This window comes from Adiantum capillus-veneris, chromosome 21, assembly GCF_014529385.1.
Source record: "Adiantum capillus-veneris isolate H3 chromosome 21, ASM1452938v2, whole genome shotgun sequence".
Lineage (NCBI taxonomy): Eukaryota > Viridiplantae > Streptophyta > Polypodiopsida > Polypodiales > Pteridaceae > Adiantum > Adiantum capillus-veneris.
Genome location: NC_140951.1, coordinates 29088453 through 29115166, shown reverse-complemented (window position 1 = coordinate 29115166; position 26714 = coordinate 29088453). Strand labels below are relative to the sequence as shown.

Genomic DNA, 26714 nt, shown 5'->3' with positions numbered 1-26714 from the left:
ATGTATAAATATCACTTTATAGAATGCGAAGGGACTTTGACCTTATCTCCAAGCAATAGTCTCTCCTTGGCAATGGCAATAAGCGCAAGCTTTGATGACTTGCAAGCTTTGGTTTGTACTTAGCACATTTGAAGAGAAAAGAAGAGCTAAAACTTTGAAAAACCCTTGTGGTTAACATTACTTCCATTGATTAAGAGTTGCATACATAGAAATTGGTGTAAAATTTGTTTAGACCTTACACAATTTTACTTTTTTTGCGCACCAAAAAATGTAAAAATAGTTGTTGAACTTAGGTGGGTTATTGTCTTCATTGGCACCGTAACCATTAAAAGAAATTGGGATGTGTTTTCCACACATTAGGGCTTTTTTGAGTTCGATTACCTTGAATTCTCAATAATAGTACAAATTTTGAAATGGGATAAGTTTAGACTGTTTCTAAAACAAGCCCAATTTTTGTATTTTGTAATGTGTGAAGGACTCCAAAAGGCCTTAATGACACAAAGATTTTTGAAATGTACAAATTGCCTCCTATCATTAAGAAATGATTTGCGTCCATAGGGGGTACCTGGAACCAAATGTTTGAATTCTAACACCAGCAGTGGACTCAAAAGTGTGGTTTTACCTCAAGGGGATACATGGATTTAAATAAGATTATTATAAAGCACATGTATCCTATGCTCAAGATAGACAATCTTGGAGCAAATCTTTAGTAAAATAGATTTAAAGAGTGGCTACCATAAGATTGGGGTAAGAGAAGTAGATGTACATCAGACAACTTTTGGAAACAAATTTGGTCGTTATGAGTATTTAGTGACACCTTTTGTCTCACTATTGCTCCCATGACATCCCCACCAATGTCGTTAGTGACCAATAGTGGGTGTAGAACTAGGTGCTAACATATGCTCTCAAACATTTATAGTAGAAATTTGCAAGAACATGAACCACATTTGCATGCAGTATTTCAAGATTTAAGGGGAGAAGTTTATATGCTAATGTGAACAAGACTTTTCTATGTATGGCTAAGATTCAGTATTTGGGCCATATTATTTCTAGAAGATGGATCCCAAGAAGGTAGAGTAATTTTGGCTATGATTGATATGTTGCAAAATAAAGTTCCTTTCAAATGGACTACCAAGCAACAAGAAATTTTTAAATAGTTAAAACAAGCAGTAGCTTTAGCAAAAGTACTTAAGATTGTAAATCCAAAAAGACATTTTGATCTACATACGAATGCTAGTCATATCACCGTTGGTGCACTACTAAGCCAAGATGAAAGGCTTATGGCTTTTGAGAGAAAAAATCTTTCGTCCCCACATTTAAGTTGGCATGTGCACGAGTTCAAATTGTATGCTATTTTTCATGCACTCCAAAGTCCAAATTTGGTGTCCTTCTCCTTGGCATAGAGTTCAATTTTATACAAATCATCATACCTTGGAGAGTTTTTGTACTTAGTCAGATTTGAGAGGTGGTCAATATAAATGGACCAACTTAATGGCAAAATTTCACACAAAAAATTGTACAAAAAGGGCAAGAATAACATAATCGTGATGCATTATCATGCATTATGCATCGATCTAGAATTCATTATTCTTGATGATGCCTATGTCTAATTCATCAAGTAGCTCTCCACCAAATTCGTCTTTGAATTTTCTAGTGGAGAATGAGTTTCTTAAACAAAAAGGGAAGATTTATGCCTAAAAATGTCTTCACATACTGATGCTTCTTTGGAATGAGAGAACTTTGCTCATCAACACTTCTCTACATTGCTCATTGAGGACAATGATTTTGTTGAAGGGAGAGAGAATGTTACAAGACAATGGAGCTCATGCATTTTGGGCTAAGAAGCCGATAAAGGACCAAGCATGCCATGTGAGGGGTGTTGAGGCCCAGGGCTTATCTCCTGGTATTTGGTGGGGGGGGGGGGGGGGGGGGGGGGAGGGGGATTCAGAAGGGCCAAGCCGTATGGGAAGGAGGCTTAGAATCACTCATATGGGGAGGTCAAAATGATGGGTGGAGAGTTAATCAACATGCCAATGATAGGGATTTTTGAAGACATGGCGAGAAAAGGGTTGGAAAAATCGGAAAGGAGGCAAGAGAGGAAAAGCCCACGGGGGAGGGGGATTTTGAGCAAGCTTGGTGAAGCGAGCCTTTTTCCCCCTCCATCCCTACCACTCATTACAATTAGATGCCGCCCATGATGGCCTCTACTGCCGGTGGCAAGCAACCCTTCCTTTAAGCCACCACAACCCCTCTTGCTCCTCCACATTGCACCAACAACTTCCAACCCCCCTCCTCTCTCATCCTCCAACCGCCATCTCTCTCTCTCTCTCTCCCCCTCTCCCTCTCCTTCTCTCACACAATCTCTTTTGATTTCTTTTACCTCTCTTCCCTATCTTTTTTCCTCCTTTCTCAGTATGCCTGTGTGTGTGTGTGTGTGTGTGTAACTTACGGAGCACTTTCTTTATCTATCCATCTCTATCTCTCTCCCTACTTTAGGGTTTAGTTTCTCTCTCTCTCTCTCTCTCTCTCTCTCTCTCTCTCTCTCTCTCTCTCTATATATATATATATATATATATATATATATATCTCACAGACTATCTCTCTTGATTTCTCTTCTCTCTCTCCTTTCCCCCCCCCCCCCCAATTTTTTCTATCTCTCTCTCATGCGCTTGTGTACCCTATCTCTTTTATTTTGTACATCTCCATCTCTCTCTCTCTCTCTCTCTTTCTCTCTCTCTCTCTTTCTCTCTCTCTCTCTCATCCATCTTTGTGCATCATATCTTCTTCAAAAGCATCACAATGGTCACCTATAGCAAGGACTTTGTGTTGATAAGTCTATTTACACAACTATTCTCAATGATTCCATTGATACACGTCTCTATATGAGAAAATGTTACATGTGAAAGAGTCAAATGCATAAATTCTTTTAACAAAACACGAGCTTTGACAAACACATTATTCATACTAACTAAAATGATATCATTTTCTCAATCTTGGTGGAGATTTTACAATATCTCAGGAAAAATATTACTTCAACCTTTTGCTTTGTAATAAAATGTTAAGCTTATGACCATCCATACTAAACCGGTGGATGAATATATTGTGATTTTTACTAGGAGGTAAATGTAAAGGGATGGGGTGAAGGTGAGAGGGATGAGAGAGGTAGAGGGTAAAGGAATGGATGGTGGGAGAGATAAAAGAAGTAGAGAATGTAGGGAGGGGATATATTGAGGGTATATGGAAGACTAGAGAGAACCATCATATAGGGAAGAGAGAAGTAGAGGGTAGAGTGTACAGGGATGAAGGGTGAGAGGGACGAGAGGTAGAGGGTAGAGAGACGAGAGAAGTAGAGTGGGGGGAGGAGAGAGGTAGAGGGGAGAGTGGTACAGTAGAGGGTAGGGGTGAGAGAGGTTGGAAGAGTAGGATTGGGGTTGATGGGAGAGAGAAGAGGAAACGATAGATAGAGAGATAAGAGATAAATGATTAAGGGGCACCTTCCACCAACGAGGTAGATAATGCCAAAAAGAAAAATAGTAGCAAGCTTGCCATGGTTGTTTTTTATTCTCCTCTGGTTACACCATATCACAAATCCTCTTGACACCATTTTTGAAAATGATAGCTTTGAAAAGACTGTTGAAAACCTCTCACATGCTTCTCACCATAAGCAGATACGAGGGATCAAATAGCGACGATGTCCTCTTCAACAACTTACTCCCATATCTAAAAGAGCTACATGCATACCCAAATTTATGTTTTTGATGCCACATAGATATTGTGAAAAGCGTGTATCTTGCCATTTATTGCCTTCGACATTTGTAAATGGTAGCTTTGTATGGGTGATTTTTTTTCCACTTGAAATGAAAGCACGAATCAGTGGATTCCTCCCAAGCCGTAATACATTGTGTTGTAGAAAAGCTTCATTAACTTGGGAGTCTGTTGAGTCATCATGTAGCAAATGTAATGCATCCCATCTCCCAAACCAATTCTTTATGTCTTGCATCCATCCCGTGCTCAAGATCTTGCTTTTATGTGTCTTTTGAACCTTTTCGCTTGCTTCCCATGCAATTGTAGGAAGTCGATGTGAAGGGGTGACACATCTTTATCATGTACTCCACAACCCTTTTCATGCTTATAACTTCAATTGAAAGAGATCCCGACTCAAGAAATAGGAGCATATATGGTATTTGTCTTAAGTTGGAGAAAGTTTGTTAAAAAATGTGTTGGGGTTGGGGTTATACAAAGAGAACGCGATAAAGAGAGAAGGAAATAGAGAGATCTTGCGAGAGAGAGAGAGAGTGAAGTACATTGCGGTAAAGGGTGCGTTGAAAGAGAGGGGTTGCTTTGAGAGAGAGAGAGAGGGGGGGGGGGGGGGGGGGGGGGGGGAGTCGATAGGTAACTCCTGCCACTAACCACGTAGACATGAGGGTGATTGTGTGTGTGTGTGTGTGTGTGTGTGTGTGTGTGTGTGTGAGAGAGAGAGAGAGAGAGAGAGAGAGAGAGAGAGAGAGAGAGGGAGGGGCAGGGGAGGAAATCAGATAAGGAGGCAAGGGGAGGGGAGGGACAGAGCATGAGAGGTATGTGGGCAAAGGACATGAAAATGAGATTGAGGGGTCTGCGACAAGGGAGTGAATAAGATGAAGGGTGTGTGTGTGGGGCGGGGGGGGGAGAGAGAGAGAAATTAGATAAGGATGCAAGGTGAGGGGTGGGAGAGATCATGAGAGGTATGTGGGCAAAGGACATGAAAGTGAGATCGAGGGGTCTGCGACAAGGGAGTGAATAAGATGAAGGGTGTGTGTGTGTGTGTGTGTGTGTGTGTGGAGAGAGAGAGAGAGAGAGAGAGAGAGAGAGAGAGAGAGAGAGAGAGAAATTAGATAAGGATGCAAGCGGAGGGGTGGGAGAGATCATGAGAGGTATGTGGGCAAAGGACATGAAAGTGAGATCGAGGGGTCTGCGACAAGGGAGTGAATAAGATGAAGGGTGTGTGTGTGTGTGTGTATGTGTGTGTAGAGAGAGAGAGAGAGAGAGTGATTGTATACAAATTGTAATATAAAGGTGCTTTTCCAAAAAAAAAAAAAGAGAGAGGGAGAGAGAAAGGCGAGGGAGGGTTAGAGGGAGGGAAGAATGGAGTTACAAAGAGGTGCGTAGGCATGCGAGGGAGTCGGCATGAGACGTGAGTATTAGTCAAAGGATAGGGAGGAGGATAAGGGGTAGGTGGAGGTGGTGGAGAAGGAGAGGGCAACAAATGAAGAGAAGAGGAGGAGAGGGTGGAGAATAATCATTGGTGGCATTGGTGTGGTGACTCTGGTGGCCAAGATTAGCGGCACTAGTTGTGCATGTGTGGCTCAAGAAGAAAAAAAACTCGTTCCATCTCCTTACTCGACATGGGGTGTGCTTGACTTTTAACACCCTCATCAAGTGTGGATGTTTGAGTCGCACGTCATTGCTCAAGCTCCCTCAAGTGTGGATGTTTCAATCGCACGTCATCCACCCTCATGAAGTGTGGATGTTTCTGTCGCACATTGCTCAAGCTGAATCTAGCTTTTGTTCCTTTTTTATGCTTGCCTATTTTGTTGACACTTTGTGTTGCACATGTCTGTTGCTTTATGCATTGGAGGTCACTCACCCTAACTTGCAATTGCTAGCTATGACATCTTCTAAATAGCCTTCAAGGCCTCGCTTCTACTGCTTACATGTTGGCTCAAATTTTCGAGCACACACTCTATTAGAAGGGTGTCACTCTCCTCTTTCAAGATTAGCACATATGATGTTGGTCACCACCACCCTCATCCATGTAGGAAAACCCTTCACTTGGAAGACCTGCACCAAATTGAAGGGGGTGGATATGCCAGCGTGAGTATGCTAGATATGCTTACATGTTGGCTCAAATTTTTGAGCACACACTCTATTAGAAGGGTGTCACACTCCTCTTTCAAGATTAGCAAATATGATGTTGGTCACCACCACCCTCATCCATGTAGGCAAACCCTTCACTTGGAAGACCTGCACCAAATTGAAGGGGTTGGATATGCCAACGTGAGTATGCTAGATATCTTTGGTTATGTGGAGGATACTTGTCAAGGGTGGTGGATATATGCTAATGAAACGAGGGTGATACACATATTTGCTAGGTGGATATCCATATGAAGCTAGTGGTGGACAATTATAATCATACCCATATCTTGCACATGCTTCAGAGACGTGTGAAATGTGCTTGAGGATATGTCATAGAAGCATCAATAGGATAAGAATAGCATGCCTTATCTTGAGCTTTAACTTCATTGAAGTTGTTATGATTCTGAATCCGAGAGACTTTGTGAGGATGCCACATGTGGCAACCATGCCAACCATTAAGCAGATGTTTGCTCCTAGATGGCAAGCATAGGAGATTGCATCTAGAGAGAGGCCTTGCTTGGTGCTTGCTAAGGACAATACATTGTTTCCTTCTCATGTCCCTTGTGGAGACTCAACAATCGCAAGCACATTGCTAATCTAGGTGCCTCGGATGTCGACAAAGGGTGGCACATTATGCACGACAATGAAGCCTAGTAGGTTGCTTTGGGCAAGCTCCTCCGTGGGTAGGGGATAGTTAAACATGCCGACCTCTAGGCCGTTGCCTCTAGTCACCATGTGTCCACCTTTGGTGTTCCCTTGACCTACATGTCCAAATGGCACTCGGCCTTCATGCTATCAGCATGATCAGAGGGCGCTCCTCACTCTAAGGACCGTCACACATTCAACGTTTTGTCCACGTGGGTAGCTCTTACTAGGCTTAGAGCTAGGTCGCACCCAATGGTAGTGGGGTTAGGCATGAAAGGATTTCATTGGATAGAACTTTCCTACAACAAAGGAGAAACAAGCCTTTCCAAGAAAAGAGCTTAATACCCACTCTTTTCAAAGTATTAGTGGGAGGCCACACTGTCTCACACAGCGCGGCAGGAGGGGATCGACGGTTGAAGTGATTCGGGCCGTCCGATGCGGGTTTGTAAATTCGGGACACTTGGTAAATTCGTGGAGAAAAATGCCCGTGTGAGATAGTGAGGAGGGAGGTTTCCACATATAGAGTTTTGCTTCCCCGGCTCGTTCCCATGCTAATGTGAGATAGTGAGGAGGGACACTTTCCACAAATTTTGCTTCCCCCCATTTGAGGTGCCCGTGCCGTATAGCGACCCAGCTCTTACGAAAGTAATAACAACCTGCGCAGATACCGCGAGGGGAGAATCTTTTACGATGATTCGAGTGGTGGTGCTAGTGGTGCTGCTGGCGTTGCTGCCCGTGGCAGCGCCCATTGCGGCAGGCGATGGTGGCGAGGAGATTGTGCTGGAGCGCTTCCGGGAGTACCTGCGCCTCGCTTCTGTGCATCCAACCCCTGATTATGCCGCTACCACACGCCTTCTGCTCGCTCAAGCTTCCTCAATCGGCCTCCAGTCTCGCGTGCTCGAATACGTAGAGGGCAAGCCGTTGCTTTTATTCACCTGGACTGGCCGCGACCCTCATCTTCCCTCTGTTCTCCTCAATTCACATACGGATGTTGTCCCCGCAGAGCAGCCCAAGTGGGTTCATTCCCCCTTTGCTGCCCACATGGATGACGCTGGCAATATTTTCGCCCGTGGCTCTCAGGACATGAAATGTGTTGGCATGCAATACCTTGAAGCTCTCCGTGTGCTCAAGGCTTCTGGATTTCAACCCCTGCGCAGTCTCCATGTCTCGTTTGTTCCTGATGAAGAGATCGGTGGGCATGATGGCATGGAGAAATTTGTGGCATCTCCGCTCTTTGTGGAGCTCAATCTGGGGATTGTACTTGATGAAGGTCTCGCATCCCCAGCTTCACATTACCGGGTTTTCAATGCGGAACGGTCCCCCTGGTGGTTCATTATAAAAGCAACAGGATCGCCAGGTCATGGCTCAAAGCTTTTCGACAACAGTGCCATGGAGAACCTAATGATAAGCCTTGAATCTATACGACGGTACCGCAAGGCACAATTCGATCTTGTAAAGGCTGGGTTGGCTGCTGAAGGGGAAGTTGTTTCTGTGAACCCAGTTTATCTCAAAGCGGGGACGTCAACTCCAACCGTAAGTGGGATTTTTTCCAGCTTTTTGAGTCAATGGAGTCGCGCCAGCTTCATTGTTTTGATTGCATTTTAACAGGGTTTTGTGATGAACCTTCAACCTTCTGAAGCTGAAGCTGGATTTGACATGAGAGTCTCTCCATTTACTGATCCATCAGGACTTGAGGACCGCCTAAGAACAGAATGGGCACCAGCATCTAGAAACATGACGTATCAGGTATTTTAATGTCCCGGCCGCTATGTTTGTTTCTTGTCGAATGTTATTCAATGCCATTAAAAGTTACAGGGACACCAGGCAAGCTTGGGTCCTCTGGTGGATGGTTTTTTTGTCCATTATATAGTCATGTAGAAAAGAGCATATGTACATGGGCATTTGTACGGTGTACGGAAATTTCCATGATTATGGCACACATAACAGTCGAGCAATTGAAATACCTGGAGATACAAGAAAGAGTTGCCGACTTAATTGTGGTTGGCGGATGATTGTGCACTCTAAAGTATATGAGAGGCAAGGGTGATTTTGCTTTCATGGCTGAGTACTTTTTGAACTTGACTAAGTACTAGGGAGTAGCTTTACCTCGTACCTTCCTTTCTTTATGTGTTGGAATCTTCTCCAAACACTTCGATTGCCACTTCTAACACGGTATCCAAGCTCAAGAGTTGACATGATCTTGGAGTTGGTGTTGGCGCTCATTTGGATCCATCAGTAGGCTTTCTGACGGCTTGTGCTCAAGGGCTTGTGGATTGGCTCATTTGGAGGGCTAATTTTCAGCCGGCAGTAGGGCAACTTGAGGCTGCGTTTTGATTTCTCTACATTTTTGCATCGAGAGAGTGCTGGTCAAGATCTGCTTCCTCTTTGTCATGGGGAGGTGTCTTGGATTTGTGTTTTTCAGCTGAGATCTGGTCTTTGAGTTGGTGGTGCTCCGACATAGGTTTGGAGTTGGTCTGGCCGTGAAGTTCGCACTGCAGCTTGTTTTGGTCCTTGTTCCGCGACTTTGAGAGAGCTTTCACGGGTTTACTTGCTGCCCATCCGGTTGAGACGACATTGGAGTCTCTTGTTGGAGGGTTTTGTACCCATGTAGCATCTACGGAGAAGGACTCACATAGAGCATGATGATCGTAGGGATAGATACAATGGATATGCTGGCAGTGACAATAACCATGAACGCAGAGTCCGGAGCAGAAGGGTGTCACAAAGTGATGACATGGCAATTCCACTGAAAGGGGCCTGTTTTCATGGGCTGACTTGCTGCCCATCCGGTTGAGACGACATTGCTTGTTGGAGGGGTTTGTACCCATATAGCATCTACAGAGAAGGACTCACATAGAGCATGATGATCGTAGGGATAGATACACTGGATAGCTGGCAGTGACGATGACCATGAATGTAGAGTCCGGAGTAGAAGGTGTCACAAAGTGATGACATGGCAATTCCACCGAAAGGGGCCTGTTTTAAAGCACCCGAAGTGAGTGGACAAGATGGGAACAGACGTTCCGGATTTTGTGCCGCAAAGCGTAGGATTGTACGGACATGCCCGAAATTGCGGAGCAGCCCTTTGGGCATCAGCCTTTGACATTGGATGCTTTGGGACTCAACTTTTCATATCTGTTACTTTTGGGGCCTTTAAATACAAGCCTTGGGGCTCTCCCCGGCATTCTTGCGAGTGCAGAAGCAGAGGCAGAGCTCCTGAGTGGTTGTACCTTTTGTCAAGCAATATAAAAGAAATACCGGAAGGGGCGCTAGGGTTTTGGGGCTAGTGATCTAAGAGTGGAACTCCGCTATCTATGTCTACCGTATGGATCTTGTGTGTGTGTGTGTGTGTTCAGTTGTATTGAAAGTTCTAAAAGTCTATTCTAGTCTGTTCTTTTCAGTTGGCACGTGGTGTCCTTCCGTTACAGCGGTGCCGCTTCGTTACAGTGGTAGCCACCCTTCCATTACAACGGTATCAGAGCTTTGGTCGTTTGCCTCTTGAGGAGCAAATCGGTCCTCCTCGGAATAGACAGAACGAGATGGGCACTTCTTGATTCCACCAAGTATTTGTATTTCTTTCTCGATGAACTCAGCGACATACTCTCGCGGCATCCTCAGCTGAGCCTGTCTATTTTGCAAAACTTCCAACAGTTTCTCAACTACATTTTGTGTAATGTGCAGCGGAGGTTATTTATGGTGATAACTGAGGATGAGTGCTCATTGTGTACTCAAGGTTCTTTTTACTTCATGGTAGAGATGAGAGAGAGAAGAGAGATACTTTGAGTGAAGGTTCTGTGTTGTGTGTGTGTGTGTGTGTGTGTGTGTGTGTGAGAGAGAGAGAGAGAGAGAGAGAGAGAGAGAGAGAGAGATTTTATTATCGTCCTCGGAGGTCAAATATGACCTATGGGACCAAAGTTACATGTGATGTAGTATGTGTATGGCTGATGAATGACTCTCGATGCTCCAAAAAATTGTGGTGATGAGAGTCGCAATGGAGAGCCCACAATGTGGCTGGGAGAGGAAAGCGTGTAGGTCTAAGTCATGGCTGAAAATGTGAGAGAAGCAAGTTCGGATGTGTCCAAAAGCTAAGCACTCTAGTAGTGTGTGATACTCAGACTCTTGAACTTGCAGTGAGTATAATGTGCACAATCAATTTGACTCTTTTCCATTGCCCCAACGCCCTGTCTCGCATCGAAGGTAATGGGAGCTAAGCCGAATGGCTGCGATAATGCGTATCGCCGACAAGCTTGAGATTCTTTGACCACATCAATGAATGTACATTGTAATCCTCCAAGCCATTAATCCTTTGTGTATCATGCTCCCAAGTTTCAACAAGAAGTACAACATCGGCTTTTCTTGTTAGTTCATCAATGCCAACCCCCGTATTCCATGGGTATCCATTGCAATTCCAAAAGCATATTTTCAATTGTAACTCGGCCTGATAGGTCGCGCATCTCTATTTGCTCAAGGGACTTGCCTCCTCCTTGGACACATTTTCTTCGTGAGAGATCTCCTTGTTTTTCTTATTCTTTTCCTCATATGCCTTGCGATGCATATTTTGTTGCTTAATAGTGTGATCTTCACATACAAAACGTTTTGTATCCCTCAAGTAGATCCAACTATTATCAAGGATAATCTTTCGTTTGGTCTCATCCGGCATGGTGCATACAATTGGCCGTCCTCCCGAACGAGGAGCTCCTTGCTTACCCACTCTATGTGCTCCATAGACCATAACTCCGGACATGCCAAAGTGGGTTTTGAAGAAATCTTCGATAACAATGGCAAGAGAAGGAGGCGTCTCTAGCTTCTTTTCGGGAATTCCACGAATAACATTGTTCTTGGAAGTTTGGAACGTCGCTCCCGTTCCTTCAACTCCTCCACATCCACATTCTCAACATTCTTTGTTTGAGCCATAGCTTGCATAAGGGAGGAATTAGGAACCACATTGCTACCACATACATCAGCCGATGACTTGTTTGTGCATACATTTTTCATGTGGCATACATCCCGGCTCATGGTGTCAAATTTCTCCTCTTTCAATACATGGTCATGCTCTACTTTGCTCATGCGCTCCTTCAAAGCATTCAAGGCCACGAGAGCGTTTACATTCCTTGACTTCCTCTTCAAGTTGCATCAAACGTGTTGTTTGCATCTCAAGTATCCTCTTGAGATTCTCATTCTCAACCACAAGAACCCTTAGCGTGCCATTCTCCATTGCAAGTGCCCGGAAGTCTTCACCTTGTTTGTTTACGATCTCTTGCAACGATACCAAGTATGCTATGATCATGGTTTCCTATATCATTGGTTGAGTGATCGTGTTGCTATCTCCACACTTATGAGATTTTGGATCATTTTCTACAATAGTTGTGGACCTTGTTGAAGAAGAACCCTTGCGAGTGCCAGAAGACATTGTATGTAAAATAAGAGATGAGAGTCAACTTTCCTGAACGTGTTCACTTCGGAAATGCTACTACAGAAATGCCTTTCATAACCCTTAAATTTTTTGTTTTTACATCAATGCGTAGAGGGCGTCGTGCTCTTCAATTGAGACTATAGATCATCCAAATCGGAGTTCGGATAAAGAAGTTATGATCAAAAGAGTGAACTGTTGTGTACTAGGTCAAAAAACTCTCCTATATAGGTGCAAAATTCTGGGTCGAGTAGTGCTGGATTGAGTTCCTATGACTTAATAAAATGATGCTAATATGTCACTTATTAATAAGTTGATGAACTATCAATAAGAGGTGCTTCGTATTCGGCTATTACCTAGGCTTGGTACTAATGGTGCTGCATGGGAACACTCCCCAGTGCCTACACCTAGCAGACATTGGTCGTGCTCATGTGCAATCAAAGGGTATGAAACTACTCTACAGTGCCTGGACACGCACGTCTTGCGTACAGGCTCACAAGGGTGCTGTAACACTTCCTAGGCTGTCCTAAATAGGAGTTACAGCTTGTCCACATGCACATAGGGCTAGATGTGCATGTGACGTCTGTAATGGGACGGGCTCCACGTGCTAATGGAAAAGGACGATCTGAACAACCTTAAGCGCTTCAAATAAGACTGAACTGATAGAGATACACGACACACGAGACAAGGAGTGGCGGAGTTCCACTGCAAGAGAGCACTGGCCCCAAACGTGTGCGGTGGTAGCTCCGGTATCTCTCAGGAGCAGATTAGGGAGTGGGGGCTGTTTTATGGTTGTGCCCGGCCGTACTTGAGGTAGGTGTACCTGTACACGGCGGCGCACTTCTCTGTATTGCTCACTCGGTAGGCTGGCATGAAACGAGACTCCTGTTCCTAGGGTTTCTCGGGGGCAGAGTCGATTCTTCTGCAGTTTTGCTACTAAATATGTGTCCCAGGTCACTTCATTAAGTTTATATATTTATTAGCATTCTTAGCCATTTATTGAGATCGTGGGGTTTTCTGGCTGGGTAAGGCAAACTTCCAGTTTGCCTAAATAGGCAGCCCCCCCCTCCTTACTTATGGCATGTTGTTCAATGCAGAGATCCAACATTTGGGCTCTCTCTCTCTCTCTCTCTCTCTCTCTCTCTCTCTCTCTCTCTCTCTCTCTCTCTCTCATGGGTTCACGGAATTACACGTAACAAGTTGGAATTGCAGAGGCTTCCCGTGGCATAAAGGAGAAGGATTAACGGAAGTCCTACCACAAGCCGACATTCTCTTTTTATTGGAAACATGGGAACACGATGCATGTAGAATACCACACATTGAAGGATATGTCACACACTCCCTACGGATGCCATGTACAAAAATGAGGGGACAAGGAGGAGTCACAGTGATATACCGAGAGGAACTCAGAAAAATGATCACAATTTGCAAGACAGATGCCCATAACCGGTACATATGGATCAAGTTTGACACAAAACCTAACCTATGTTCATTGCCGGGTGCTACATCCCCCATAGAGAGTCACCATTCTATGGTGCCTTCAATGTAGAGAAGAATTACCCTTTCGAGGATCTGTATGCCGATATCCATGCCTATGCACAAGAAGGGATGATTATGCTTATTGGAGACATGAATGCTCGCATAGCACATGCGCAAATGCAAATGGTGGATCTCATGACACCTCCGTTATTGATTATGTATTGATTGCATATGAGGCATCCCATACTGTAAGTAATTTTACAATTGGGAAGAGGTCACCCAATTCGGACCACACCCCAATCCATGTAAGGCTACAAGTTCCCACTCAAAAAGCACAAAAACAGTCCCATGCCCGATCATGGACATACAAAATGCAAGTGGACAAGAAAAGACTGTATGCAGAACATCTAGACAATGCACTTGCTCATGTACCCATACCATCACACATCGCACAAACATGGCCAATTTTCAAACAAGCTCTCTGTGACGCCGTGGAACAAACAATGGGAAAAACGCATCGGCGAGGAAATCATGTTAAAGGGCTACCGCATAACCCATGGTTTGATGAAGAGTGCAAGTATGTCAAAAAACAATTGCGGGCACTGTCAACGACGAACACGGAATGGGAAACTCTATCAAAAGACTACACAAATCTCAAGAGGCGGAAAAGAAGAAACTATGAGCTACGCACGGAGACACAAGCCATAGCCAACTTCAAGAAAAATCCCAAAAAAGAATGGCTGAAAATAAAAGAACGGAGACATGACATTATGGGGGACATAAGCTCAGATGACATGTACATGTATGTGGAACAACTATATGTGCATAATAATGCGGAAGAAATGCCACACATGCAAACCGATCTCCATGCCCAAGACCACTTTGATCCCGAAACGGTTAAAAAAGGCATACAGAAACTTGCAAATGGGAAAGCTCCGGACATACTACACTTGAACTCAGAAATGCTTAAATGGTAAGGTATGAGAGCCAGAGAGTGGATACATAGAATGCTAAACCAAGCCATTGTTCAAGGGCTACCCGAAGATTGGCAAAAGAACTGGATCAAAGCACTTTACAAAAAAGGGGATGTAAATCAGCCTACCAACTACCGTACCATTATGGTTGGATCTTGCATTGCAAAGCTTTTGGGAAGCATCTTAGACAAAGCATAAGCACATGGGCAGAGACAAATGGAAAACGAGCAAAAGAACAAGCAGGTTTTCGACCAAAACATAGCACCATTGATCACCTTGTTTCACTCAGGGTATTAATGGAAGAGAGTCGGCTAAAGGGAAAAACATTATACTGTTGCTTTGTAGATTTCACCAAAGCCTTTGACACGGTCCCGAGAATGGGTATATGGAAAAGGATGGAATGCATAAAAGTACCGATGCATCTCAAGAGTGCGGTAGCACGTCCCTATGACAGAGTCATATGTTCACTAAAAACGCACGAAGGGCTGTCCAAAGCTTTCTCAAGCAACATGAGGGTCAAACAAGGATGCCCTCTCTCCCCTACTCTTTTTGGATTGTGCATTGATCAAATAGAAAGCTTCCTCCCTCAACTAGAAGGGGATGAACCAGCCATCGGGATGTTTACACTTCTCATGCTCATCTATGCAGACGATGTGGCTCTTTTCGCCCATGACATTACAGCTCTACAGAAATTGGTCGATGCGTTACATGCTTTTTGTGAAAATGTGGGTCTATCAATCAATGTAGACAAAACAAAGTTCATGATTGTAAAGACTCGTAAGATGGATATCCGCGCCCCCCTCATGTATCAAGGGAAACAAATTGAGAAAGTCGACAGTTTCAAGTACTTGGGGATTGACATCCCGTGCAACTATGCTTGGGGACAATGCGCACATAATAGAATTGACATCGGCCATGCCAAGTACTATCAATTTGAAAACATGTGCACACAAAGGAGCATAAAAAGATGGGAGATAAAAGCGACCATTTTTGAGACATGCGTAGTGCAAGCCATCCTCTACGGAGTGGAAATATGGGGAGCAAGCATTTCAACCCACACATGGAATGAAATTGAAAAAATTCAGAAAAAATTTATATGTCGACACATGGGGGTCAAAAAGACGACACCATACTCTGTGCTACTCTTGGAGACAGGCCAAAGACCACTAGAAATGAAAGCATTGCAAAAAATGTACACGTATATCATGAAGGTCAAAGCGATGCCTACTACTCGAATCCCCCGCATTGCATGGGAAACGGGATGTGCGCCGCAAAAGACAAAAAAAAGCAAATTTCTGTCATCGAGCCTCATACAGGACATTAAGAAATGGTTCGCTAAATGGAATGTAGAGGCATATGTGGACATGCTTATTGAGGAGGGCAAGGAGGGAGAACACATGCTGAATTTTGAAATTGCATTACTAAATAACCTTGACACCAAGTGGAAGACAACGCAACACTGCTCGAAATTTGAATACTATTGCAAGCATGTCAACACAAAGTATTGGGAAGGCTATAGCACAAACCCAATGGAAGCTCAGGCCCACATACGAACACCCATGCCCCACATGGCACGAAGAGCCATCTCTTTGATGCGCACAAGGTCACATATGCTCAAAATAGAAACAGAGGGCTGGCTGAAAATTGATGCTTCTAAACGGATATGCACATCATGTACAATGCAAGCTCCCAAAGATGAAGCACATGTGACATTGGAATTTGGAATGCCCAGAATACGCTCACATCCGGGCTAACTTTCAACCACTTCTAAGCAGTTGCTCTACCTTTGCGGACCTATTATCCAAGACAGACCCCTCCCCTACAGCTCTCGGCACATACCTCACCCGCATACTTGAGCATCAAAAGACACTCATAGGAACACAAAAAGAGAATAACACACACACACACACCACACCATACACCCCCGTGAGGGGAGACTATGTATCACTTTGAGGTCCCATGGGTCATTTCTGGCCCCCCGCAGACGTTAATACCAAATCAAATCTCTCTCTCTCTCTCTCTCTCTCTCTCTCTCTCTCTCTCTCTCGCGTTTTGCAGATTGTGCATCTTTTCTCTCTAGCGTTTTTGGTGGCACCATCGATCTCTCTTACTGGCATTTTCTGCTAGCGCTATCTCTCTCCCTTGCTAGTGCTCGCCTTCCACAGCATGTGCACTTCCATTGCGGTGTGCCACATCCCATGGTGTGTGCTTGTGCCCGTTCGGTGGGCGGTACGTGCTAGGACCTTGACGTCGAGGAGATCCATTGCGATAGATACGAGATCTATTGGCTGCCTGTCATCACGGAGAGGTATTTTGCTCGCGGTTGCAGACGAGTTTCTCATCGGATTCACCCTTTTCCGTTGCACCTTTGACATAGTATCAGAGCCACGGCATGCTCTCGAATTGGATCGGCGATTTGTGCGAGCTGATAGTGCTGATTTTTTGCGACGGAAAGAGACAATTTGTCGTTTTTTCTGTGTTTTTCACTCTTTTGGGGCTGATTTTGGCCGTAGTGGGCAGTGTGAGGCACGATTGCGGAAGCGCGTGCGTGCGAGTGCGAGTGCAGAGTGCAATGTAGTAGGACACGAGGTGTGGTGGAGCTCTGTATGGAAAAAATATATCCACAGCCCCTTATTCTTTTATGTTATGTAAATGAATAAGGTTAGTGCCCGACGCCTGGCCAATATGGCCTGCACCCTTACAATCTCCCACTTGAAGGCCATAGTGGCCCAAGTGGCCTAAGCAATTACATGAAAAGCTTCAAGTTCTAAAAGCATCTGGCCCAAAAGCACAGTGCAAATGAGCCAGCGCGTTTCACGAAATTCCGTACAGCTCCCATGTCATCAACATAAAGCACGAAAATCCGTACAGGTGCCACGTCAGCACATCAGCGCAAATTGCAGGACATCAATACAGCTGGTGCCACTTCATCAGTTGAATTCGTTGTGTGTGTCTTGGTTTGTTTTATTTAGCTCTAGACATGTTAGGTGCAACGGAATGAATGTTTGAACTTTGCTCAAGATGAGTGCTCCGAACTGTGCTCAAGGTTCCTTTTGTTCTTATGGAAGGTAGAGCCTTCCGTTCTTAATGAGAGAGTGCTATGATCAGAAACAAAGTGAATGGACACTGTGCGTGCAAGTGTATGAGACTGAGAGATAGAGAGAAAAGAATATGACACCGGAGACGTTGTAAAACCCTCCTCCGAAGGCCCCACTCTCGTCGGCGAGAGTGGTCTACTATTGATTGCACAAATCTCTACAATGCTTGGACTTGCCACCGACGATGTCGACGACGATGAGGACGACGACGAGACGGGCTGAAATCTGAAAACGCTAAGGGCTGAAATCTGCAAATCTTTATCTGCTGAATTCTGACTCTATGTCGATGACGACGATGCGACAACGACGCACTGAAAACGCAGATGCTGAAATCTGCATTTTCCGGGCTGAAACTGTAAACCTTGCGGAAACTGACCGTGCGGCGAGGATCTGGTGCGGGAAGGTGAGATCTGCGAGGTTCGGGGGTTCTTCTGCGAAGTCTAAAGGCTGAAAACTGAAAATGTTGATGTTCCTTGAGTTTCCGTCGCGGAAAATTTGCAAAACGCTAGGGTTGGATGCAAATGCAAAGACGCTAGGGCTGAAAATATGGAATCTGTCGCCGTTTTTCTTGCAAATGCAAAACGCTAGGCTGGTCTAATGTTCTGTTGTCGCCGGAATTTGCAAGTGCAAATCACTGGCTGATCTGGTGTTGAAAACGCTAGGTACTGGATCTGCTCCAAAAACACTAGGTCTCTTGGGGGAGTTCTGCTGAGAAGTTGCCTGTTGAGCGTGTGCTCCTGCTACCTCTTCTGCCAATTAGTGCTAGTCTAGGTTTGCTTATATACAAACTTACTCAATTTGCCCTACCTACTTTCCAACAAGTCACTTAAAAATAATAAGTGAAAAATGTCAAAAATAGGTAAAATAGGCTAAATGCACTGGAAAATTCCCCTGAAGGATTCTGATGGATTCTGATGGGAATGCTTATGATCATGCTGTGTGCAACTAGAGGATATGCATCGACACTAAGTGACTGGGCATGCACGGTCTATGAATAGACTCACAAAAGTGCCATATCACTTCTAATCTAGACTGACTGGACTGACTGAACCCCTGTCGTGCTGTAGCTTGTCCACGGACACATAGGGTTGGATGTGTCACGTGACAAGACACTTGGGTCCCATCGGACGGGGTCCTGTAAATTGGTGTGAACTCTTCTTTAAAAGCAGGCCACTCGGCAAGACTTTGCAAGTTGGTAAAACTTCTTTTGCTGCTAGTTCTTCTTAGGTTTTAGGCCCCTCGACCGGGCTCTGCAAGTTGGCTCCCTTCTTCCATGGCTTGACTCGCAAGCAATTTTTGACACCCTCTAGCCTAGCCAATAAGAGCCCGTCGGTTGTTGTGAAGGTTGTCACTGGTCCTTGAAGGTACATCCTATCGCAAAAGCTTGCTTTTTAGATGCCCAATTTAGAGACTTTCATTGCTTTGCACCTTGGAGATTATTGAAGCGGATTCTTGACTTTTGGGCAATTAATTATTACAACAAATAACTTTCCTTTGACAAACAAACCGACAGGCTCCATACTATAGACAAGGCAACATAGAGAGATATAGAGGGATAGAACGTAGCTTCCGTCGTATTTAACTCCTTTGCATTTATTTACTAACGTTGATCTCTTGCCCTTTGTGCCACAACTGACCATAGCAGCTAAAATACGCGTATTTTATTTAGAATACACGACGTCCTGTATTGAAATGTACAATACGTTTCATAACGTTTTCTATTCTAACGTTTTTTTGCTCAAAACGTATGTTAATTGATCAATTGTGTTTTAGAGCTTCATGGTGCTTGTTTATGTATGCTATGGCTACATATTGAAGAGTCATTGAGGAGGTCCATGAACCGCTTCATTTGTTCTTATTAAAGTATCATATCTAAAAAAGTTGACGTATTTTATTTTTGATTCTCAAAAATACGTCTAGTTGTACACCGCGTATTAAACGTCCTGTCCCGTACCATAGCTGCTATGCAACTGACTTAAACTACATTCATGACAAGATTTGCAAATTTCAATGGGAGCCTACAAAGTGACAAACAAAACTCTATGTCAATAAGTCATAAAGGTTCGTTATCTGCATTCAAATCGCCATGTGTATGTTTGCTTGAACCGCACAACCAGACTACGGGGCAGGGCACGACTCCCATTCCTTATAATTCACAATGCTGACTCTTTACTATACTTTTGTATGGCGCTTTTGTATAACGTACACTATATGGTCTAGAGTTTGTGTCATTTCCTCATTGCACGATGAAAAGTTTAATTGGTCACATGGCTTTCTTGTAGCATGGCAAAACAATGCTCTTTGCTTTGCACACTCGAACAAGACACCTACTTGATTACCAGGTCAGTAACCCAATTAATTTTTCCATTTCTCTACACTGCAATCTACTATATGATATTGTTCCTGATTCGCAACAAAACATCAATACTAAACCGCATCAACAAAATTTCTATGTCATGGCCAACCAAGCAAGACTAGTAAGCGAAATTTTGTGATTTTACCTGAGGTGTATCTGGCTGTGGCTACATATCGGGCTGCTTGCCCTCGTGGCAAGCAGTTGAGAGCTGGTTGCCAGTCAAGCTGAGCGGAGAATAGCGGATTGATTAAAATGCAGGTCAACGCGGTGCTCACACGGTTCGATCTCGATTCTCAACACCCAGGCGACGAGAGGCTGATGCTCTACCGCTACGCCTGCAAGCACGCACATGAAGCGTCCATGCGAGCTGCTGTACATATGGTAAATTAAGTGCTGCCCCCCCAAAAAAAGCGCGTGACCGACCGAGCCGGTCACCTACACCTACACGGGGGCAAGCACCCTGATATATAACTATTACCGGTGTATCTATGTCTCCATGTTCTTGAAGTTCAAGGGGAGAGAGAGAGAGAGAGAGAGAGAGAGAGAGAGAGAGAGATGTCCAACGTTCAACAAAAAAGGGTGAATCGAGTGATGATTTCGTCTGCAACCGTGAGCAAACCTCCTCTTGGGACTGAGCACCCAATGGGTCTCAGGCGGGAGATATTGTATCTTCTACTAGACAGGAATAAAAAATGCGCGCGTGAGAGAGAGAGAGAGAGAGAGAGAGAGAGAGAGAGAGAGAGAGAGAGAGAGATGAAGTCAAATGCTATATTAAACGTCTTCAAAAGGCCAAAATGACTTATGAGACCAAACTGATACAATCCTTGTGAATCTAATCCAATGAGAGAGAGAGAGAGAGAGAGAGAGAGAGAGAGAGAGAGAGAGAGAGAAGGCTCTTCATGCTGATAACAAGATACATATACAAGTGCCCAAGGGTGGTTCGCCATAGATGTGACATGCCCTCGATGGATAGACCCCTGGCGCAAAAGACTGCTACTGCTGCTGCGATCTATTCTTGCACACGAGCCTCTAACTCGGCCTATCTTGTTGTGAAAACAAGGCTCCAATGTATCTTATCTTGGCAAGAGAATGGACCTGTAGGGAGAAAGACATGGCTTAAGGTTGCCTCGGTATGTTGCTTGGGCTGTCCTCTAGAGATCATGGAGCCTCTCCTCTCCAGGGCTTGCGCAAGATCCAAGCACCTCTTAATGGCTACTTTGGGGAGAAAAATGCAGGGAACTGCAACATGCTGCCCATCACCAGAATGGTGGTGCTGCCCCAAAGCCTAGACCTGATAAGAGTGTCAAGCTGCCTAAAAACGCAAGGGCTACCCGCATCTATATAGATCCCTCCAAGGCTGCCCAACCCAACCTCTAGACGCCACGACCAGGGAAAATTGAGAATAATGTTAAGAGCGTGGAATAGAGAACATGGAGGGAAAATATCTGCAGGGAATTAAATGCCTCTAGCTAGCAGCAGACCACATGGCCATGGATAGAGCCAAAACCCCGGGCTATACACATCTAGAAATGACCCATATGAGAACACTACCTCTCACACCCGAGCAACGCAATACAACAGCCCTCTCTCCGTATCACTTGTCCCTGGGAGATGCCAGGATCAACTTGACAAATCTAGAGAGATGTCAAACTCTTTACACGCCCATCTCATCTCTTTTTTTGACAACTTTGGCAATGAAAAGAAATATTTAAGACTTTGATGATCTATGCACATTGTAAAGTCTGTATTGAGCAAATTATGCTTCCAATGATTCAAAGCACGTATCACGGCTAAAGTTCTTTCTCATAAATTTGTCCAACCCTTTCTAACTTCAGTACCATTGGACTCTCATAAGCTACCACGTAGCCTTTGTGGATCAAGACCGCTCCCAATTGCTAGCACATGCATCGTTGTAGACCTCAAAAAATTTCCACAAGTCCAAAAGGATCATAACACTTTATATGGTCAACTTTTCGTTAAGTTGCTCAAATATCGCAACTTGCATAGCTCCCCAAGTCAATGGTACACCTTTCCAAGGGCATGCAACGATGAAGAAATCTCCACAAAATTCCTGCAATATTAAGAACACCAGCCCAAGAAGCTCCTCACACCATGTCGATTCCCGAAAAGATGGCCATTTGCGAATAGCCTCAGGGGAAACAATATGCCTGGTACTGTTTAAAGCAAAAGTTAAAGAGCATTCAGCTCATGGGACATGCAAAGGATGGATTTTCCATGCATTCAGGCACCTTGACTTACCCAATGGACAAGTCAATGTCCAACTCAACGGGAAAGGGGCAAGAAGCAAAAGAAATCCACGAGGCAGCCCAAATTGATAGAAGAGCAGCATGTTGAGTACTTCAAAGAGGGCAAGTGTTACGGCTGTGGTGAACACATGCACCGCTTTGCGAAGTGTCCAAAGAAAGAATTAAAGGAAACACATGATGGTTCGTCACGGAGTTCCGAAGATTCAGAATGATGTGCCGATGGGAAGGGAGGCATAGCAGCAACCATCAGGTTCTAGGGCACAAGAAAAAGAACATGAGGGTAAGCTAGGTCCATCAATAATTTATTCAAGGACAGGAACTTTCCGGCTTTTGATGGGAAGTGGATGAAGGAGGAGGACTCTGCAGATTCTCCTCAATAACAGAGTTGTACCTTGAGGCAACGTCTATTCCTCAAGTGCACGTCGGGTTTGAATTTGGTGCGGTGCATGCTACAGAAGAGGGAAGCCACTCAAGTACTTTGTCACAGATTATTTAGATGGAATAAACTTACTAATTTCTCCAATGAGATTTTAGGGATACTGACAGGCTGACAGTATTCTACGGAATGACTTTATGAAAAGATGTACGTTGAAATTGGAATTCCTAGATTGAATTTCTTACATGTGCTCTTTCATGCGTGTATTGTTGGAGTAAATGAGATGAAGTGTCTCGCAACATTTTGTCTAATGATTAATCTGATGAATTTACTGGATCTAGACATCTGCTAGAGATCTGGGTGTGATGGCTAAATCAGTCAGAAATGTGATCCTAGTACATCAAGACTTCTATCAGAGAGAGTACAGAAAATGCTAGCAAGAGGAAAACGCTAGAGAGTGAGTGTGTGCCCAAAACGTTGGGAACTCTACACTTAACAACATGGCAAAAAGTAGGGGGTGGGGGGGGGCGCATCATAGTAACAGGGAATGGCCGTTTTCAGGTCCCCGTTCCCCGTTCCCATTCCAAGTTCCCGTTCCGAATCCCTGTTCCGTGTTTCAAACGTGAGTACCCGTAACAGGGAATGGCATTTTGTTCTGCGTTCCCGTTCCGGTTTCCCGTTCCTGGTAACCATGGGGCGCATATATAGGGAATTGCTAGAATTGCCCTATCCACTCAGAAATCCCACGATCTTGATAAATGGCCTTATAATGCTAATAAATATGTAAACTCACTAAAAGTGACCTGGGACACATATTTAGTAACAAAACTGTACAACTCTAGAGTCTCTAATCCTGGGAACTTCCCTGGGGCCTCATGCTAGCTTACGAGGTGGGCAACACCGTGGAGTGCATCGTCGAGAAAGGTACGTCTACCTCAGATACGGCGGGGCACAGCTACAAAACAGCCCTTACTCCCTAATCTGCTCCTGGGAGATATTGGAGCCACCACCAGACACTAGCAGAACTGCAAAAGTCTAGAGACTCTGATCCCAGGAACTTCCCAGGGACCCCTGTTCCCGGGGGCCTCATGCTAGCTTACCAGGTGGGCAACACCGTGGAGTGCATCGCCGAGAAAGGTACGTCTACCTCAGATACGGCCAGGCACATCTACAAAACAACCTTCACTCCCTAATCTACTCCTGCTCCTGGGAGATATTGGAGCCACCACCAGACAGGAATTTAAACTTTTTAATAGATGATTGCTAGATTTTTTGCTTTCTCATCTCCTTGCACACCACGAGAAGAGTTTTTCTTTTTTTAATTGAAACCAGGATCTTTTTTTCTAAGAGCCCTCGGATTAGTGGTCGAGGTCTTATAGGTCGTTCACTACATCAAATGGAAGGTGTGATCTTTTGCTACTGTATCCTCAGCTCAATTGGGGATTTGTCTTTTATTAGTGTCCAATGATATGCTCCTGCATGCCGAGCACATATATACATGCATACACATGTGTGCCCACAGGGGTATGCGTATATGCCAAGTTACAATCACATTCTTGGGTATTGGAGGTATGCAAATGTTTGTGGTATATGCATAAAATTGATGCTTGGTGGCACAAATACCTCACACGCATATGGAGAAGTCATCTTCCTCTGAAGAGTGTTTGTTTCTATGGCGATTCCTTGTTGGCGTGCTTCTAATAGGTGTGCTTGCGAAACGCAAAATGTCAGATGGACGATGCCTATGTTGTTGACGTGTGGAGGAGACTCATGCACATTTTCTTTCGTTATGTCCTTCCTCTCGGGCATTGCGTTTACGCATTTCCAGTAGCCTTCGTGTCAGATTCCCTTCTCTCCCATTTGGGAGGTGGTTCTAGCTGTTTGGTCTGCGGTCCTTCCCTTCTATGGATGCTACCATCTTCTTCAGCTGGGTCTGTTATTTGGCTTTGTGGTCTATTTTGGAGTTCAAGATATGTTTTTCAGCCGCAGAGTTTCTTCTCGTTTCTTCTCACCTCTTGCGGGTCTCTCTTGGATAGTCATTACACATCTCGTTCTATATTCAGGACATCTCTTAATAGACCCTAGAGCTGTTTTTTGACTGCTTTTAATTGTTCACTGCCTCGACTCTTCATGGTCTGAGTGCAGCATTTTACCTAAACTAGTTAACTTCTTTGTGCGTTTTCCCTCATCCTGAGATTTCCCAAAAGTAATATAAGTATTTCTCTTTAAACAGTAGAGCACAACCCTCTTTGCATATGATGCTTGTACTGACCATAGCTGGGCAGTACACATCTGTGGGCAGCTACCTGAAACTGGCTGGTACTACTGAGCTGGTGGTGAAGAACTAAATTAACTAGAAACCACACAATCTGGAACAAAATTGGAACAATTTTAATACAAAATATATTCACCTGCATAGAAAGTGAGAGGGGTGTTGTTCCCCTCTAAGAAGGGATGGCCCCTAAGGTAGGCACCCTTGGCGGTCAGTTTTTACGTTCAAATGCGGTTACAACGGTTGCCATTACTCACAGACTTCAGATCAACTCTCACTTTCCAAACTGCACACTGGCCCTTCTTTTATAGCTCTTCGTTGCTTAAAAGCAACTTGTCAAAAGCAAGTAAAAGTATGGGACCAAGAGTCTCTTATTCTGTTTGTTCCGGGATCTTCTCACAACTTCATTTTATAAGGAGGAAGCTGTAGGCACTCACACTGTTATATTGTTGCAGTTCAAGCAAAAGGAGCCCTTGTCAAGCAAACATGGGCTTCCTCTTATAACAAAGGCAGATGAATCGAACCCTTGGTGGATGCTACTCCAAGAAGCTATATCTGAAGCGGGAGGCGAACTTGGAAAGCCAGAGATCTTTCCGGCTGCCACAGATTGTCGGTATATAAGAGCGCAAGGTATCCCTGCCTTTGGGTTCTCGCCGATGGCCAATACACCTATTCTACTGCATGATCACAACGAGGTACCTTTTGATTGGATTATAATAAAGTCCCCATGCCATTCAGTTTTTTGAACTAATCTTCTTCTTTGCACATGGCAGTTTCTTAATAAGGAAGAGTACTTGAAGGGAATTCAGGTTTATGTGCACATTATCAAGTCATTTCTGTCATTTGATAATAATGAGCATGAGGCTGTGGACGTGAACTCTCGAGCTGAATTGTGAGCTGCAGGACTATGCATTGAGTTTGAAGTGCTTGGCAGAAATGAACTTGTGGTAAAAGATTTTGTTCTCTACAAAAAGTGTATAGTACAATCATTTTATGACATGTTTATTGGGACATTTGAACTGCCACATAAGGTGGGCATGATGAGGCATGTATTTTGAGGTTCACTTGAATATATAGATGTGTTGATGCGCTCTCTCTCTCTCTCTCTCTCTCTCTCTCTCTCTCTCTCTCTCTCTCTCTCTCTCTCTCTCTCTCAACCCACACGCATGCACGCACTCACACACCCCAGGCACACACATCTTTGCTCAATCTATAACTGTCTGTGTTTTATGCAGTCTTCATGTTGATTAGCTGAATTCCTCACTTTTGCTCAAGACAATTGCCTAATGCAAATGCAACTCTTTCGATGCTACGTTGATCAATGGAAGAATGGCAGGCACGTTGATGGAATGTGGACTTACCCACAATGTTATTTAAAAGATTAAGTAGTTGGTTGGATTGTAAAACAATCAGAGATTTCTCTTCAGGACCCAAAACTCTTTTAGGCATCTAGAAATAGGAAAATAAGGAGGAGTGAAAACAGTAAGGTCCACATCATCATTGACATGCAATTTTTGCTGGCCAAGACATGAGGCTCCAACAGAAGGCTAAGTGATGCTTTCCAAAAAGCAGCGGAGGCGATGAAAGGCTCTTCAATCTACATTGTGAGCTTGATGAAAAGCTTGTGGAGGGATTGCCTTCCTTCACACCATAAGAACCAAAGAGAGTAAAGTTTTTAGTCGTTTACAGGTACATTATTGTCTAGCTAATGAGTAATCCTACTCTTGAAGAAAACTTACCGAAAGACGTGCTAGTAGGAGGGCCTCCCAAATCATCAATCAATACAAGTTTGAATTTAAGGGTGCAAGAAACTTAAAAATTGTAAGCTGAAAGAGAGAGGATTGACAATCAAGAGTTCATACATTAGTTATACAAGGTGTCTTTTTGTTGTATTGGATCTTAGTTTATAGGAATCAAGTTTATCAATGAGTAATGGGGGTAATCC

General features: G+C 44.2%; 1 protein-coding gene across 2 annotated transcripts; it reads left to right on the top strand.

Annotated features, from left to right (window-relative positions):
* The first annotated feature begins 7154 nt into the window (after positions 1-7154).
* On the top strand, positions 7155-25862 carry AQI (Peptidase M20/M25/M40 family protein). 2 transcript variants are annotated; one of them, XM_086493301.1, is made up of 5 exons: positions 7155-8070; positions 8146-8283; positions 19781-19840; positions 25225-25464; positions 25543-25862. In XM_086493301.1, exons 1-5 carry the CDS (start codon positions 7228-7230, stop codon positions 25663-25665), a joined length of 1404 nt encoding a protein of 467 aa, XP_086349427.1. In that variant the 5' UTR covers positions 7155-7227; the 3' UTR covers positions 25666-25862. The 2 variants fall into 2 exon arrangements, with proteins under 2 accessions (XP_086349427.1, XP_086349428.1); XM_086493302.1 differs by lacking the exon at positions 19781-19840 and having other exon boundaries at positions 7160-8070.
* The last annotated feature ends 852 nt before the right edge of the window (positions 25863-26714 follow it).

Coding starts and splice junctions, on each gene's coding strand:
- AQI (XM_086493301.1), top strand. CDS start 7,228: ATGATTCGAGTGGTGGTGCTAGTGGTGCTGCTGGCGTTGCTGCCCGTG. Junction 19,841..25,224: donor GACACCTACTTGATTACCAG/GTCAGTAACCCA, acceptor ATATTGTTGCAG/TTCAAGCAAAAGGAGCCCTT. Junction 25,465..25,542: donor TACTGCATGATCACAACGAG/GTACCTTTTGAT, acceptor TGCACATGGCAG/TTTCTTAATAAGGAAGAGTA.